The sequence below is a fragment of the Camelina sativa genome, chromosome 17, assembly GCF_030686135.1.
Source record: "Camelina sativa cultivar CO46 ecotype springtype chromosome 17, ASM3068613v1".
NCBI lineage: Eukaryota > Viridiplantae > Streptophyta > Magnoliopsida > Brassicales > Brassicaceae > Camelina > Camelina sativa.
Genome location: NC_141896.1, coordinates 16,064,030 through 16,081,929, shown reverse-complemented (window position 1 = coordinate 16,081,929; position 17,900 = coordinate 16,064,030). Strand labels below are relative to the sequence as shown.

The window sequence follows — 17,900 nt, the reverse complement described above, 5'->3', positions numbered from 1 at the left end:
TAAACCATTTGGTGATTCTGCAGTAGAACGAAAAGAGTAGTATGTGTATAGATAATATATATATATGCATATTAATCAGTGGGATCGGATTCACAGTTGTTCCTTAAACATTGTGATATGGTCATATAAAGAAGACAATAATTTTGGAGCTTGATTTAGGTATACTACAATGCAGCACAGACTAGTTTACTAATGCACCTTTAAAACATACACTACTGATTAGGCGTTTCTGTGACAAATTTAGGTAAGCCAGCAAAATGATGATAGAACTAGAAGAAAACGAAAAACAAACTACATAGAACAAAAAAAATAGCTAAGCCAACAGAGTGATAGAGCAGGTTAGCTGATGATAATCCATACTTGATCTGCTCCTTCTTCACAGACTGAGAAGACTTGGAGAGGCCAGGAGATGTATGGCAACAAAGGCCTAGTTCTAAAGTGCTTGACTTGAGTAGCATTGCATCATTAATACTAAGATCCTCCACATAGTCTACAAAGGCCTGTAATTTGCAATCACAATCAACTCCAACACCTTGGATTTCAACACTTTGGAAAGTTTTCCTTTCCGGATTGAAGTAGAAAACATTAAACGGTGCAAGAGCAGATGCAGAATTCATCAACAAAACAATGTCACCTGTAGCGGTTACCCCATGAACAGAGAGGTACTCTTCAACATTACGGAAATCACTCCCAGCACTCAAAGTGTAGTCATACTTGGACCATTCCTGTTTCTCAACATCCTCTAGAACACGCATACGCAACTCAACAGGTCCAAAAATAGATTCACACACCAACTTAATCCCACCTAACTTCCCCTTATAGTTAATCAAACGGCTTTCTACACCTACGAACTTGAATGTCTCAGACCTAACATCAAAGCATACTATCACATTAGACCTTCTTCCATCATAATAATCAATATGAGCTGAGTAATACAAAACACCATCGATGCAAATCCTTTCCCAAAAAGGCTCATGAGTAAAAGGACATCGGATCTTCCTCCACCTCAATTCCCCAGTTCCTAGTGTCAAGATATAATGATCTGTACCACTAGAAGCTATATATTCAGGATTATTCATGAACAATACCTTGAATTCCTTGTCAATCGGATCAAACCCTAAATAGCTATACGAAGGACCTCTAAGTTCAGGTAAAATCACATACTGTCCTGTGAGAGGGTTACATATCACACGCTTTAGATCTTCTTCATCTTCCCTTGGGATACACATATTATGGAAATAGATCAATCCAGAGGCATAGCTACAGTTGCAATCGCTTGTTCCTTTAGAGAACTTGATATGAAAATCAGCGGCGGATACTACAAGAGAAGACTTCTCAGATGGATTCTGAGGCTGAGGCGTTGAGTAAAAGCTCCACTCACCGTCTTGTAGTTGTTGTACCGCAAGTAAGAGTCGTGGACGAGCTTTGGACCTGGTTAGAAACAAGTCGGTGAAATCCTGACGCCGGAGGATGGTTCTCCATAGCTTCGACACGCAGCGACACCTCGCTGCTGATTTTGCTGGCAATCTCGAGACTATCTCGACGATGAGATCAGTCGGGATCGACTTCTCTATTTTTGCCCCGTCTTGTTTTGTTGATCGGACGGCGAGAGTGAGTGTATATGTTCTTCGCCGAAATATCTCCATCGACCTAAGTAGATGATGTTAGGGGCCTTTGGTGGATTTGAAATTGAACATATTCAAGCCCAATAAGCATATGGGCTTTTTACCATCAAAATCTATATATTATCTCAAATATGATAAATAAGTTTGGGAAAACAATCCTTCATATTGCACCACAATTCCATATAATTCAAATTGCGATTTCGGGCGACACAAATCGGAAGTTCTAGACGTTTCTCCCTAATTTGAAAGTTCGAAACCTAATTACACACAAACGTTTGATTTACTGGTTTACAACTTAAACTGATACTAAACCACTTATAACCAACGCTAAACCAAATTAAAAAACCTGACCACTTAAAACCAATACTAAACCAAATTAAAAATCTGAACCATCTCCTTCTCTTCCTTATTCATCTCCCGATCACGAAACAAATAGAATTAGGGGGGGTTATTGGATGTATGATTTTGATGGATTTGGAAATCCGAACAAAAATCATGTGTTATTCAATCATTGATTTTAAAATACTTATCAAAATCATGTGTTATTGGTTCCATGATTTACAAATACTTTTTAAAATCCTCTGTTATTCATTTAATGATTTGTTTTTGGATTTCAAAATCCACATTATGTTTTATATGGATTTGAATGGATTTGATAGTGTAAAATAGAATGATTGAAATCCAAGGATAAAACATGTTATTTCGAAATCCATCTGTTTTGATTTCTAAAATTTACAATTCCATATGGATTTAGAAATCATCTCTCCAATAACAGCTTAGTTTCGATCTACAATTCTGTTTGTTAAGAAAAAATATTCAAATATACTGAATTAGTTCAAAATGTTTCAAAAGAAAACAAGATAAACCCCTTCCCTGAGTATCTCCAATTTTTCTTCCAGGTAAAGGTAATTACAAACTTAAGAATGTTGAATTGTCTCAAATTCTCAATCTCTCTCTCCCACCTAGGCATAATCAAAGAATTATACTTTTATCTGATATCGCTTTAAATTAGGTAGATAGATTTTAAAAAGTTTGAAATTAATCTTATCAAAGAAGAAATTATTTTGTTTGGTTGTAAGGATTCTAGAGAACTAGATTTTAACATGCGGTACACTACGAAAGTACATTTTTAATAAAATTATCAAATCAAAAGGTGTGGTGGTTAGTCAATTTTATTTGATGTTTATAATTGTATTTATATAGTCGTATTTGATTGTTAATTCTACGATTTAACTCGTGGTATAACGCACGAAAATTCGTTTTCTACATAATCATAATGTAATCACTTTAGATATGTTCAATATTTTAATATTGATGGTGTTAAAAAAAAAATGATGATTTATCCTTGTTGTAGCACCAAATTAATAATATTTTAAATTTATATTAATATCGATTCAAACCGTCTCGCCATATAGCACTGTCCCTTAGTCATATTAGTACTATCTATACTATTAAAAGGGAAGCATTTTTAATAAGTAACATAGACTAAAAAATTATTACATGAAATGCCAAACATATATTAAATGGATTACGGTTAGCCAAAAAATCAGAGCCAAACAGGTATTAATTGATATTTTAGTGTAGATGAACTTAAAGAGAACAAATAAAAATTGCAGCCAAACAATATGATTGCACGATATTAAAGTGTATATTTCCTAAAGTTAAACAAATCTTCCCACAGATCGACCCACGTATTTAGCATGTCAACCTTTAATGTAACATATAACAATTCAAATTATATTGTTACAATTAGGAGATTACAATATTATAATATCTTTCCTTTAAAAAATTATTCCTTTAATAAAATATCATCTTTGACAATTTACACATAAATTTCGGATAATTACCATATTCTAAACGATTTCGAAATATTCTTATATATAAAATTTTAGCAACTTACCAATTATAATTATAGACGATATGATTAAATCTTAAATACTAGAAAATAACTTTTTAAACATGCCCTACAACTATAAATACAGTAGACGTAATGAAGGTGTAACTCATCTCGAATACTGCAAACCATCTAAAATTACAAATTTTTCCAAAAAAAAAACAAAAAAATGGCTGCAAACAATGATTTGGAATATACAAGTGAAGATTGTACCCAGTTTGAGGCAATATCCAACTTTCTTAGAAGAAACCTTGAAGATGATACTCGATGATGATGATGTGAGAATACATCATTTATGTGTAAGAAAACTAAGTTAAAAAAAAACAGCATAATAGATGAAACAAATTTTATTTTAAATGTTTTTGTTTTAATCTTCTATATGTCTGTTCACAACTTCTCAATTTTAGGATGGAGTGAAGAAAAAAAATGTCAAAGAATTAGAGAGATTTGTGATTAAACTCGATTGGAAAATAATTGAGAAGAATTATGTTTCTGATTTGCAAGTTTCTCTTTGATTACAGATTTAAGAGGCAATGGCAGATGCATGCTATCATGATCATAGTTGGAACTTGGAAGCTATTTTCAATCAATTCTCTATGTTGAAAAGGATACCATCTACAGTGTACATATAACTATAAAGTTTACAAGGTTTACATGTAGGAGTTATATTTTCAAAATTTACTTTGTCGAAGTTTATTTAGTATTAATTCAAATCTATTCTGATTAGTTTTCAAATGAGAAGTTACGAGGATTAAATTACTAACCTCTTATTTCTATGGAATGGCAGGTGCTTGCATATGCTTCTCTTGCCTAGATCCATATTGCTTAGCTTTTTGTCTAACTTATTAACATGACAAAAAAGAAACTGATTTTGTCTTTCTTTCCAATGTAAGAGAGTATATTTGACGGCAAAAAAAAGTATATTAGAAAGGTCATTCAAATTATCTATTATCAGAATAGTTTTAACAAAATCGAGCATCACTTTAATATTATGCCTAAAACCCATAATCGGATTTGCAAGAAAAAGTTTATATTAAATTTTAATCATTTACTAGACTTGGTATTCTAGATCAATAATCGTAGAAAATAAGAGTTGTGATGGTGACAATGATATTCTGCGAAAACAATAAAAATCAAGATGTTGAAGTCACTGAGTCATTCAGTTTCTCATAGTTATAGTTTGAGAACAATTTACAGAAAACTTTTTCTTTTCTTTTTTTTTGTTGGACAAACAATTTACAGAAAACTAAACAATTAAAAACACACTTCGATTCAAAACTTTAATAACATACACAAAACAAGAGAATAATAAAATTGTAAGAACCTGATCAACGTTGATGACTGATGAGCCTTGCTTTGACTGATAGAGGAAGGATGAAGAACCGCATGCGTCTTCACCAATTGCTTTCAGAGAAACTTTCTCTTTCTAATTTTTGGTTCTCGAAATTGACGGAAAAAAAAGTAAAGTTCTTGACAGAATTTTTTTCCTTGGGCCGTTTAAAACCCAACAGTAATTTCAGTAATATAAATTACTGAAATGTTTAGAAGAATTGTTCTTAAGAAAAAAAACTCTAAATATGCTCCAAACTCATTTTTATATTACCTATTTGGCACAAAATTAATTCAAAGCATGCATACTTACATCACTAATTAAGGTTGGACAACTAAAATTCAAAATAAAATTTTGGGAGAAAGAAAACAGGACGAGATTTATTTAATTTTCCAGTGAACCCGCAGCTTTTCAGGTTACTTGTGAGCTTACAATGATAAACCAAATAAGTAAATATAATCTATAAATTTTCAGGTATAGATTATCTAATCTATAGTATTAAAATTTTATAATAATTTGTAATAGATATGAAATAATTTGTACCAAATGCCCAACTGATATATGTTCGGGTTATAAATGTTATACCAAATCTTTTAGTTATGTTTTGATCTGTTGGAATAAAATATAATATTTTAAATCAGTAAATTATTATTTAAACTATAGTTATGAATGAGAAAACATGATATATATGGGATGAGACGAATCTGAGATCTAGAAATAGACATACCACCTTTTTTTTTTTTTGTCTTTACTTATAACAAAAACGAATTTAATTATTCTGTTTGTATAAACTGAACTAAAAACAAATCTATTACTAAACAGGTACAAGTTTGGACTATGAATGTTGATTCCTAAAAAATATGTTTACAAGTATTACCTCACATGTATATAATATAATGCATATAGGATAGTAAACTTAGTTTTTGAAATCAATTTTGCACGTACGTGCGGGTCTGAATCTAGAAGACTTACAACAACCATTAGCTTTGCCAAACGTAATTGTACTATGTATGAAGGACTAAAAAAACTTTATGTTAAAATTGATCCGAAAATTTATCCCCGGAAGCTATTTTACAACTATGCATACTATTTTTTTTATTTTACAACTATGCATAATATTTGTAATACAATATTTTTACAAAAAAAACTCTCAACAAACCCACAAAACAAATTTGTAATTAACAAAAACATAACAAATTCTTTTAGAAATAAAAAAAAAACTTATGAAAATATCCCTGCACGTATGTGCGGGTCCGTATCTAGTTTATAATAAACTTGAACCATTGTCTAAAATTTTATACCCGATGTGGAACATAATACATACACTTTTTTGATTGAGTAATATACATCTGTTTTAAAAAATTCATTGCAACATATGCAAAATAACTTGTATTTTTATTATATATTTTATGTAATAAAATAATATTTAAAAGAAATAAAATCATATAAGGATGAAAGGAGAGAAAAAAAAATTGGAAAATTGTAATTGGATATATTAAGGAATGATTTTAGGAAATTTTGTTAAATATAATAATATTAGTTTCTAATTTTCTTAACAAACGATAAATGTCAATGACATAGGATTGTAAATAGTATAGAACTTCAAGCTTTCTTTTACAAAATGTACTTGCAAAATGTATATAAAAAAATTAATTGAGAGATACATGGATAAATAAAATAATGTTAAACCGAGTTTATTCTTAATGAGCTGACTTTTTAGTCTTTAAAAGCAATGACACATTTGGTAATAATATAGTGAAATTGTAGACATTTTCAAAATGTACTCCACTTTTAATAATATTAACATTATATAAACATTTACACTCTCTTCTTCTTCACACGCACACTCTCCAAATTTAAGGTCCAAAGCTCCCAATCAAAACCTCATTAAATTTATGGTAGTGATAAACCATTTTGGTGATTCGGCAGTAGAACGGAAGAGTAGTAGTATGTGTATAGATAATATATGGATTTTAACAACAGTCAATGATATGCAATTGTTCCTAACTTACAACCTTAAACATTGTGATATGGTCATAGAAAGAATACAATAATTTTGGAGTTTAATTTAGATATACTACAATGCAACAGACATCGTCTATTAATGTACCTTTAAAACATACTACTGATTAAGCGGTTTGATCTTATGTCCCATGTGTGACAAGTTTAGCTAAGCTTAGCCAGCAGAATGATAGAACTTTAAAAAGAAAACGAAAAACAAACTAAATAAAACAGCAGATGAAATCGCTAAGCCAACGGAGCGATAGAGCAGGTTAGCTGATGATAATCCATACTTGTTCTGCTCTTTGTTCTTCACAGATTGAGAAGACTTGGAGAGGTCAGGTGATGTATGCCGACGTTGTCGTGGTTTAGGCATCTCGGGAACTATATTTCGCCCTAGTTCTAAAGGGCTTGGCATGAGTGGCATTGCATCGTTGAGACTAAGATCCTCTACATAGTCTACAAAGGGGTATAGGCCGCAATCACAATTAGCTCCTCCAACACCTTGCATTTCAACAATTTGGAGAGTGTTCCTTTCGGGATTGAAGTAGATAACATAAAATGGATAAGATGCATAATCCGTCGACAAAACAATCTCACCTGAAGCAGTCACCCAAACAACGGATCGATCGCGACTAAACTTAACAACTCGACTCGCAGGCCTCAAAGTATAGGCATGTTTAGACCATTCCTGTTTCTCAACATCCTCAAGAACACACATACTCAACTCAACACAACTATAAGCATACTCCAACTTAATCACACCTAATTTCCCCTTATAGCTTACCAAATGATTATAATACCGTTGTGCGGCTATGAACTTGAATTTCTCAGACCTAACATCAAAGCAAACTATCACATTAGACCTTCCTCCATCATCATCATCAACTTGAGCTGAGTAATACAAAACACCATCGATGCAAATCCTTTCCCAAAAAGGCTCATGAGTAAAAGGACATTTGATCTTCCTCCACCTCAATTCCCCAGTTCCCAGTGTTAAGATATAATGATCTGTATCATTATAAGCTATATAGAAACAGGTAGACATGAACAATACCTTGAATTCCTTATTAACCGGATCAAACCCTAGATAGCTATACGATTCACCTCTGAGTTCAGGTAAGATCACATACTGTCCTGTGAGAGGGTTACATATCACATGCTTTAGATCTTCATCTTCCCTTGGGATACACATCTTATGGAAATAGATCAAACCAGAGGCATAGCTGCAGTCGTATCCGCTTGTTCCTTTAGAGAACTTGATATGAAAATCAGCGGCGGATACTACAAGAGACGACTTCTTACATGGATTCTGAGGCTGAGGAGCTGAGTAAAAGCTCCACTCACCGTCTTGTAGTTGTTTAACCGCAAGTAAGAGTTGTGGACGAGCTTTGGACCTGGTTAGAAACAAGTCGGTGAAATCCTGACGCCGGAGGATGGTTCTCCATAGCTTCGACACGCAGCGACACCTCGCTGCTGATTTTGCTGGCAATCTCGAGACTATCTCGACGATGAGATCAGTCGGAATCGAGTTCTCCATTTTTGCTCCGTCGTGTTTTGTTGATCGGAATCGGACGGCGAGAGTATGTGAAATATCTCCTTCGACCTAAGTAGATGATGTTAAAGGGCCTTTGGTGGATTTGAAATTGAACCTATTGAAGCCCAATAAGTATATGGGCTTTTAAACATCAAAATCTGTATATTATCTCAAAAATTATAAATTAGTTTCGATTTACAATTCTATTTGTTATATTATTTCAGGTGTTTTCTCGACAACGGATTTTGAATTTTATTAGAACAAACTAGTTTGTTACGTGACACCACCAATAGTATATCGATGTTAAGTTTTCTAAAAACAAAGAACAAATAAGTTATAATATTAGAATTAATTTGAAATTTCATTTTCCTTTTTAAAAAAAAAATATTTAAATCATCTATGCTAGACCAACTTGGAATCGCATGTAAAATGAAATTTCAAAATGTAACTTCGATCCTATTCTTGTGAGTTGTGATGCATGCTCAACGGTTAGTCTTCCACAATCTCAGAAACCATGCACAACTAATTCTAATAACCAAAATTATATACGAACTAAGGAACACATTTTTATAGAGCAGATTTAACTAGTCAAGATACAAAGAGAACAAAGAATATGAGAAAGCTTTATACGAAACCGAGGTGAGGAGAAAAGAGAAGAGTACTCAAAAGTTTTAAACAAAAGAAAAGAGTAGCACTCTTGCCAAGGCCAACGTCCCTGGCTCTGCCATCCATACACACTCTCTCTTGTGTGTGTTTTGTTCGTTCTTGTTTATTAAATTAATAAACATATCATATATACTAACCAGACTAATGTTTTTGGCATATATCTAAATTATAGTATTTATAATAGTACATTATACCTTATTATTTATTAATTTAGAAAATTTATCAAAAAAACAATAACTCAACTGGTATAGAACTCACGACAAAGCCTAAAAGTTACTGATTTAAGTAGCTTTTGAAATGAAATCAAATAAAATTTGTTTTGGTTTTAGGTTTGAGGAGATGTACTAGTCACAATCGTTTTATTTTAATGTTAAGATCCATAATCATATATTCTTAACGTCGTGTGATTCACTCCATATCTTTACACCTCCATAAGATTTACAAATATCTTTTAAAGGTGAATTCTAGCTAGTAAAATCTTTAACCAGATAAAAATTACCTTTTCTTTTGTTGCTACTTGCTAGTGTGGAACGACGGTAAAAACATGACTCATATATCATATCCTAAAAAGGTAATTTAGCCTTAGAGATCCGTCCAAACAAACTAATCTTCTCGGACACTTGTCCTTCACAAAATTATAAGTATATATCCTAATAAATGCACACAACAACAACAACAAGAAGAAAATAAAGAGATATACATTGTATACACACCAGTAATATACTCTACTAGTAATATTGTTTCAAGTAAAGTTTCAAAAGGAAACAAGATAAAACCCCTCCGGAGGATCTCCTCGAATCTTTTTGTTCCATGTAAAGGTAATCAAAAACTTAAGAATGTTGAGTTGTGTTATTGTCCCATGGAAAAATCAAGATTTAAACTTCAATATAATGTATGATGACACTTTTTGTCACACAAAAATTTTGATATTTCGCCAATGGAGAGAAGATTTGATCTTTTTGGGAACAATTCGTTTTCTCAATAAAGACATTCTCTCTCTCTCTCTCTCTCTCTCTCTCTCTCTCTCTCTCTCTCTCTCTCTCTCTCTCTCTCTCTCTCTCTCCCACCCAACCAACACTTTCTCTTTCTATACGTAGCGACAATAATTCTGGAACCTCCTCTACATTACAAAACAAATAAGCAATATACATATATATATACACACACGTATACATATAGCATTAGATATTATATAAACATTTACACTCTCTTCTTCTTTACACACACACACACACTCTCCAAATTTAAGGTCCAAAGCTCCCAATCAAAATCTCAATCTTTCTTAGGGTTCTTGTTTCTTCATCAATAGGGTTATATATTGAAATTGAGTGAAAATTTTCGAACTCTTTTTAATTAACATAAATGGTTAGAGAAGGTGAGGAGGAAGAAGAAGAGATGATGATGATGGTGGCAACGAAACCTGCATGGCTTGAAGGACTACTGGCTGAAACATTCTTCTCGAGCTGTGGAATCCACGAAACTCGCCGTAAAAGCGAGAAGAACGTCTTCTGCTTACTCTGTTGTCTCAGTGTTTGTCCTCACTGTCTCCCTTCCCATCGCTCTCATCCTCTTCTTCAGGTACTAAACTCACTTCCAACAAAAATTTTCACTAATTTTCTCAAATTTTAATTGAAATTTTCTCGTTGATCTAATGACAAATTTGAGAAAATTTCGATGACCCTTGATTCGATCTCGAGACAATTTCAATACCCATGTTTTTTTTTTTTTTTTGTGATTATTGATTTTGTTTGTTTTTAATTTGATGAAAACTTGTACTTACTTACACTTATCACACCTACGCAAACTAGAATCACTGCGTACGTAACTACGTACGTATGTTTTATACTGTTACTCCGATTAAAAAAACAATCATGAAAAAATATGTTTGGATTGTAGTAAGACAGTTTACTTGGTAACTTGCACCCATCTTATATTACTCACAACCACGTTAGCAAATTTAAGCCTAAATTTTCCAAAACCCTTGTTTTTGTGGATTTTTTTTTTTTTTTTTTGGTTATTTTCCCAGAAATTTTCTCAATTCCATAGAAAAAATGAATTGATGGGTTTTGTTTTTACTCTGGCCTCGGATTCGAGTTTAATTGGAATTCACATGCACATAGTAGTAATCTTTGTAATTGAAAATTATAGAGCTTTTGGAAATTGTACTATAAAAACTTTTTATTTTATTTTAATGGACCTTTCATTATCATAAACTTTTTCTTCTCCCCAAAAATATGTTTCTTTTAATAATAATGTTCATCTTCTTAAAAGACCCTTTAAGCCATCTACTAAGATTTGGTTTGAGTTGTACTCTAATTAAAGTCTAAACATATGATCAGTTCTCTAATTTATGTTGTAAATTGTAGATGTTTGAAAGCATGTATACATATTTTATGTATGTGATGATAGTAATTGGACTTGAATTGTCTATTGTGTGGATTTGGTTTGTTTCTATATATAGTATGTATCTTTTCACATCTTTTATTTATTCTTTCTTCTTTTCAATTTGCTTGGTTCCTTTAAAATTTATTGTCTTCTCTGCTCAACTTCTCTTGAGCTGTTGCTTTCAAAGAACATCAAAGCTTTGACCAAATTCCTTTTCCTTCACTTCCCTTTACTTCTTCCCCACAGGTTTTTGTTTTTATCAATTTCAAATTTTTAATCATTATCCACTATTCCCCAAAAACATTATTGGTGCAAGTAAATCCATCCTTGGTTTGATTTTATTTTTGGGAGAGAAATTTTTTTTGCAGTAACTATGATGTTTACCCTAATTTACATTCTATCAATTAAGCCCTTTCGTTTATGAATTGGCAGGTGAGACGATACGTATACCATGACGTCGTACGGCTGAGTGATCTTGAGAAGCTCATAGATTGTTCATATGTTCAGGTGAATACTATATTTTTTTTTTTCAGGGCTTTGATGTAAGTTTAATTTGTTGTACTGATTGACAATTTGTACGTCAGCCATATACAATTAATGGAGCCAAAGTGATATTCATAAACCAAAGACCACAATCAAGAGCTAAGGTGTCTTCAAATGTTTGCTTCACTTGTGATAGAATCCTTCAAGAACCATTCCACTTTTGTTCACTGTCCTGCAAGGTAAATAATATATTACATATTCATTCTTTTAGTTGAATAAGAAGATAAATTAAACCTTTTAATTTGAATTTATTTTCTTACTAGCGCAATAAAACATGTAAATTTAGTTAAGTTGTTGGCATAGTTGACTCATGAATATCAAAAGTGAGACCCAATAATTCTTGAGATTCTCTTGTTTATTGTTTTTATTCTAGTAAAAATTAGAAATAATAATAGAATAGAATGATTGCTTCAACTTTTAACCATATGAAATACTAGTAAAGTTTATTTTTAATAAATCATTACTCTCAAGTTGAAATAACAAAACTTTGGGAAACAGCTGTTTTTTTTCTTTCTCCATGCTTTATAATCATGCTAAAAAAATTCTTGGATTATGTGTTCATTTGTTTAATATTCTTAAACACATGTGCAAGTACAAAGTGGGCACTTTCCTAGGTTATGAACTATCATGTCCAATATTAGTCATATGTATTGTTATTATTATAGTAGGACACAATTATGTTACCTAACAATGATTAAAAAATTTTGAATGCAGGTGGATTACTTATCATATCAAGGAGATGATTTATCAAGCATTCTCTATAGAATTGATGAATCGGATTTCACGTTCGAGGGTTTGAGAATGGACGGACATGATCAGCTCGAAGAGATGTCGACGATGGAGGATTCAGAGGATATGATGGTCATTTCCGATCAATCGGAGCAAGGGTAACAACAGTAGTAGTAAGAGAGAGAAGAAGAAGAAGAACAAGAACAATAAGCAAGAGAGCCATTACTTGCGTGGGATGGTTCTTTCATCACTTGGTAATAGAAGGAAAGGTGCTCCTCATAGGGCTCCTTTTTCATAAATATAAAAAAACTATAGGCAAAAATAATTTTGAAAAATAAGCATTCTATATATAATATGTATCGTGTTTCTTCTGTTAGGTACATGTTGTAACGGGTACGATAATTAGTACTCTTTTATCATGAAAATGTGTTTACTTTTATGGGTTTTTTTTAATTTCTTTTGTGGGTCGAAATCACTTTTTTCTGTAACTTTTATTTTTTTGATGAATTATTGGTCTCTTCTTGAATAATAAAAAAAGGTGTATGTGATTTTAGTTACTACTTTATAAAAGAATAAGTGAGTAATAAAACAAATAATGAAGAGGACTCGTAGTTTGGGTAATTTTCATTGGGAGAGGCAAGAGACGACAACAGGTTTTCACGGGGACAGCTGAAAAGTATCATCAGCTGCGTCATCAATTACACCAACACCGTTTTTTTTCTGCTTTACCAATTCATTGGTTGCTCGGATATCCCTTTTTATTTATTTTATTATTGTTATCAATTTACTCAGGATGTATCTTACAAAATTGAATTCCCGCACAAATTCGAGTTCGTGTAATTTTATTCTATATATTGCTTGATGTTTCTTAGAATTGGATAGTTATATAAATATCAATAATATCATTAGTCAAGACTCAAGAGTTATTTTTAAAAACTAATTTAACATAACATATGCTACATGCCTACATCATTAAAACTTCGGACACATGTCGAAAGTACCAAGTAAAAACACACAATTTTTGCTTTTGTGTTTATTGTCTTAACATCACATGTGTTCGAATTATACGTATAAGAACTAAACTATAAGCAATACATGAGTAATACATAACAAAAAAAAAGACGACAGGCGACTTAGATTAATAAATAATACCAATAATTATTAAATTACATAACAAAAAAAGGAGGAACTAAGATTTTAATTTTAAATACCAACAATTAGTGCACCGATTATGAGATTGGAAAGTCTCTGTGTATCGACGTTTACGTTATGCTTCGTGGTTAGCATTAGGCGTACGATATGGAATCAAGCACGGAAGCGTTACCATACGCTCTGTGCCTTGCCATTAACTAGAGCGTAACTACTAAGTACTAACTAGCTAGTACTATGCTTTTATGTTTTGTTTTTATAATTAGCTTGTTATAGTACACTATAGAATTGCTTGAAAAAAAAACAGTACTATAGTATTGAGGAAATAAAGGGTAAATTTATGACTTCGGAATTACTACAACAATTCAACGTTGATTTAGTAGGATGCAATCAATAAAGTATTAAGTAATTAATTAGTACTATCTCCTTTTTGATAAAAGGGAAGTACACAACATTATTTTGGTAGACTTTATAATTTTAATAAATGGTTATAAATGGTTACAAATAGGTTATACATAAGTTATAAATTAATCCAAATATTAATTGGTTACAAGTTGATAGTTCATATATTAATGGTAACAAATAAAACCTTAATCGTAACCGAAAATCTTAAACGGGATATTCCAAATCTGACCTAACATCCTTCCAAGCTTTTACTATAAATCAATGTCTTTAAAACTGGACCGGAAGGTGAACCGGAAGTCTTTCGGGCCACTGGATCAACAAGTCGGACAAATTGAATTACGGGTCAATTAGTTTATTAGTTTGATTACATTTTATGAATATAACATCTACTTTTCTATAAATATATGAATAAAACATACATAATTAAGTACTAAACAACTAAAATTAAACTTTTAAATGATTAGATAAAATAACTAACTGATTCTTTTATAAATAACAACATTTATTTATAATTTGGTTTAAGTTTAAAGTGTGACCAAAATAAAATATTTTAATTTGAGACCGACAACCCGATCCGATCCGCCAGTTCAACCACCGGTTCACGGGATTTTAGTGGATTTTTATGGTTTTTTGCGGGTTTTATTTGTTAGGTTTTTAGAGGTTACCCGGACCGAAATACCTATCGGGTTGTGGTTGGATCGAACCGACCGGACGGTCCGGTCTTGGTTAAAAAACATTGATATAAATCATTCAGATCTCCATTCACCAAAATACATCTCTCATATTCATACAAAAAATAATTATAATAATCGTTTCTTAGTTTACAATGCTAAACATCTTATAAGTTATATTTTATTTTGAAATTATAATATAAATAAAAGAAACTTTAACCCATGCTATAGCACGGATCCAAATCTAGTATAACTAATTAATTAGTAGTGATTTTATATTACGTCATTAACAAAATCGGATGCATAGGCAAATTTGATAACGCAAAGTAACGCTAACTAGAACTTGGAACCTAAACGTGGGGTTTCAACAATTAGGGTCTTTTATTTTATGGAATTTTTTTTAAAGTTTGTCACAGTAGGTCATGTGTAGTGACTACACATATTAAAGAAATATAAAAGAAAGAAATAAAACATTGGTTTTTTAACTATTGCTCTTTAGTTTTCACAATCCAATTAGTGTGGTTCTGAAAAACGCTTAATTATAAATTTATAATGATCTATTCAATTAAAATGTAGGAACTCTATGTTTGTTTTATACTACTTTATAGTTTATAGTTTTATACTATGCAATTGCATCTTAGGATCCTTTCATCGGGAATTAAAACCCACCTCATGGTCGGGGAATTTTGTTAAGTGTTTCTTATGAATAAAATGAACTATTACGGGTTATAAAAACATTTGAAAGGACAATTATGAAAGCAAATTAAATCGTTTTTAAAAAGACGATGTCAGGATCTTTCTTACACCATAAAACTCCAAACCGGTCATTAAAAATTACCGACGAAATACAAATTCATAAAATATGATTATTAGTATATTGTATTCAGTTGTCAGTCGAAACTTTAACGTTACACTTAACCATCAGAATTTCATGTTGATGACTTGATTCTTTTTTTTTTTTTGAACAAAAAGATGACTTGATTCTAATTGATGATATTTAGACAGATGAACATGAATCCGTATATATTTAACAACACCAATTATGGTTTTAACCAAATATCTGAAGGAATATAATTTAAGAAAATGTCACTCACGTGTGCGTATAAGATTTACTGAAAATATTAAGGAATAAATATATAAATAAATTTATTAATAAAAAAAATCAACACATCTATCTAATTTTTTTTAATTTATTAGAAATAAAAGGGGAATATATTTTCAGAGATTGATGAGGATATAAAGCACATGGTCGGTCCAGTACTTCTTTGTATTAGGTTTCCATATTTGTAACAATCTATGCAACAGTTGTAGCATAAGGCCATTGGCGTACATACAGTAGGTGGCAATACGGGCTTTTGACACGTGTATTTCTCTGCCAAGAATGCCTTCATGTTCTTTTCTCTTCTCCCCCACATGCAAATGCAATGGCTTTGGTCTGAATATTTTGTTTGTTCTTACGATAATAATAAAATTAGAATCCCTAACTTAGTAAGGCTAAAATAGCTAAATGTATCAGTAATTGATATCTTTTTTGGTTATTGGAAGCAAACACAATTTTATTAGTATCTTATATACTGATCCTTTTGTTTTATCGATGATTAATTTCTAGTAAAAAAATTATATAAGAAAATATTATAATTGGTTATCAATAATTTTTAATTTAATAATATCATGACTAGTTTAAGTATAGTTTTAACTTACTATATTAATTAAATTCGGGATATATAGAAAACATGAAACAAAATAAACAATTAATAAAAGAAAGGAGGAAATATTTTAGGAATACAAATAGATAGATGGTATATCTGATTTTTTTTCACCATTTTTTGGTGAGGATCTATATGATTTTTTTTTCTTTTACAAAATAATAGAGAAAAGGGAAGAAATATGGATCTTTTTATTTGTTTATCGGAAAAAGAGGCATAAGGCGGAGAGATGGGTTCCCATTCACCAATTCAGACTTTCTCAAGAACCATGCCAATTGCCACCTGACTCCTGACGTTCGTTTTTTTTTCTTTTCTTTTTTTGATAAAAAAAAACTAGAACAATTTCATAATATAATATAATATGATCTCATTAAGTATTTAGGATGCACACGAAAAACAATAGCAATAAACTATAGTAAGTAAAACTTTATTATCAGTATTTTAATTTTCACTGCAAAATTCATATTATTATTTTTTAATTTACTTTTATCCTATAAATGATTAAAAACAAAATTTGCAACACATATAAAAATACATTAGAGTAATACAGTATGATTTCATACGATTAAAAACAAAATTTGCAACACATATAAAAATACATTAGAGTAATACAGTATGATTTCATACACTAATGCATCACTATGTAATATATATATATATATATATATATTTAGATGTAAATATGATAATGGATATGTATCACCTGGACAGCCTGTGCTTCAAGGCACAAGAGGTTCGAGGTAGTCGGACAGATAGGAAACAATAGGACGTGTGTGTGTCACATATACAGCCTTAAGTTGCAGAAGTCCACTAAGATCTCTTTCTCTATCGTCGGAAAAAAATTTCTATATAATATTATTTATATACTCTCCCTCCCCCTCATATATATGTATACATAATACGTTCTATACAATATTGAATGTACTGAGCACAAACATAAAGTAAAAATTATCATTAGTGCGACATTGACGTCACGCTGTACGTGGAACAAATAAAACTTATAACAAATTTGTACACTTCATTATTTTTTTGCGTATACTACATTTTCAGAGCGATCACCTTCTCCCCCATATCTACCCAATATCATCGTTGTGGTAACTAGATGATATTTATCTAGCAATCTTGTAATCACTATAACTTAAAATGATAATTTAGTACTTAGCCTTCCCTTTGCCTATCTAAAAAATTATTATAGTTTGTAAAGAAAACTGACGCAACGTCAGTTAGTTATTTAATCTTTACACAGAAGTAGGTTATAA

At 31.2% G+C, this 17,900-nt stretch overlaps 1 protein-coding gene and 2 pseudogenes across 2 annotated transcripts; 1 reads left to right on the top strand and 2 right to left on the bottom strand.

Moving 5' to 3' along the window:
• Window positions 1–126: 126 nt before the first annotated feature.
• Window positions 127–1,646, bottom strand: LOC104757498 (putative F-box protein At1g30930 pseudogene; annotated as a pseudogene). Its single transcript, XR_015587477.1, has one exon. The product of XR_015587477.1 is annotated as a putative F-box protein At1g30930 pseudogene (transcript).
• Window positions 1,647–6,846: 5,200 nt separating this feature from the next.
• Window positions 6,847–8,434, bottom strand: LOC147923848 (F-box only protein 12-like). The gene is made up of 2 exons (XM_087497351.1): window positions 7,451–8,434; window positions 6,847–7,354 (listed from the first exon to the last, which is right to left on the bottom strand). Exons 1-2 carry the CDS (start codon window positions 8,388–8,390, stop codon window positions 7,026–7,028), a joined length of 1,269 nt encoding a protein of 422 aa, XP_087353477.1. The 5' UTR covers window positions 8,391–8,434; the 3' UTR covers window positions 6,847–7,025.
• Window positions 8,435–10,283: 1,849 nt separating this feature from the next.
• LOC147923847 (protein RGF1 INDUCIBLE TRANSCRIPTION FACTOR 1-like) lies at window positions 10,284–13,138 on the top strand (annotated as a pseudogene).
• The last annotated feature ends 4,762 nt before the right edge of the window (window positions 13,139–17,900 follow it).

What these genes read in the sequence shown, in the direction of transcription:
- LOC147923848 (XM_087497351.1), bottom strand. Translation starts at nt 8,390, where the DNA reads ATGGAGAACTCGATTCCGACTGATCTCATCGTCGAGATAGTCTCGAGA. An exon ending in TGTTTGGGTGACTGCTTCAG is followed by an intron (nt 7,355 to 7,450) that starts GTGAGATTGTTT and finishes TTGAAATGCAAG; the next exon opens with GTGTTGGAGGAGCTAATTGT.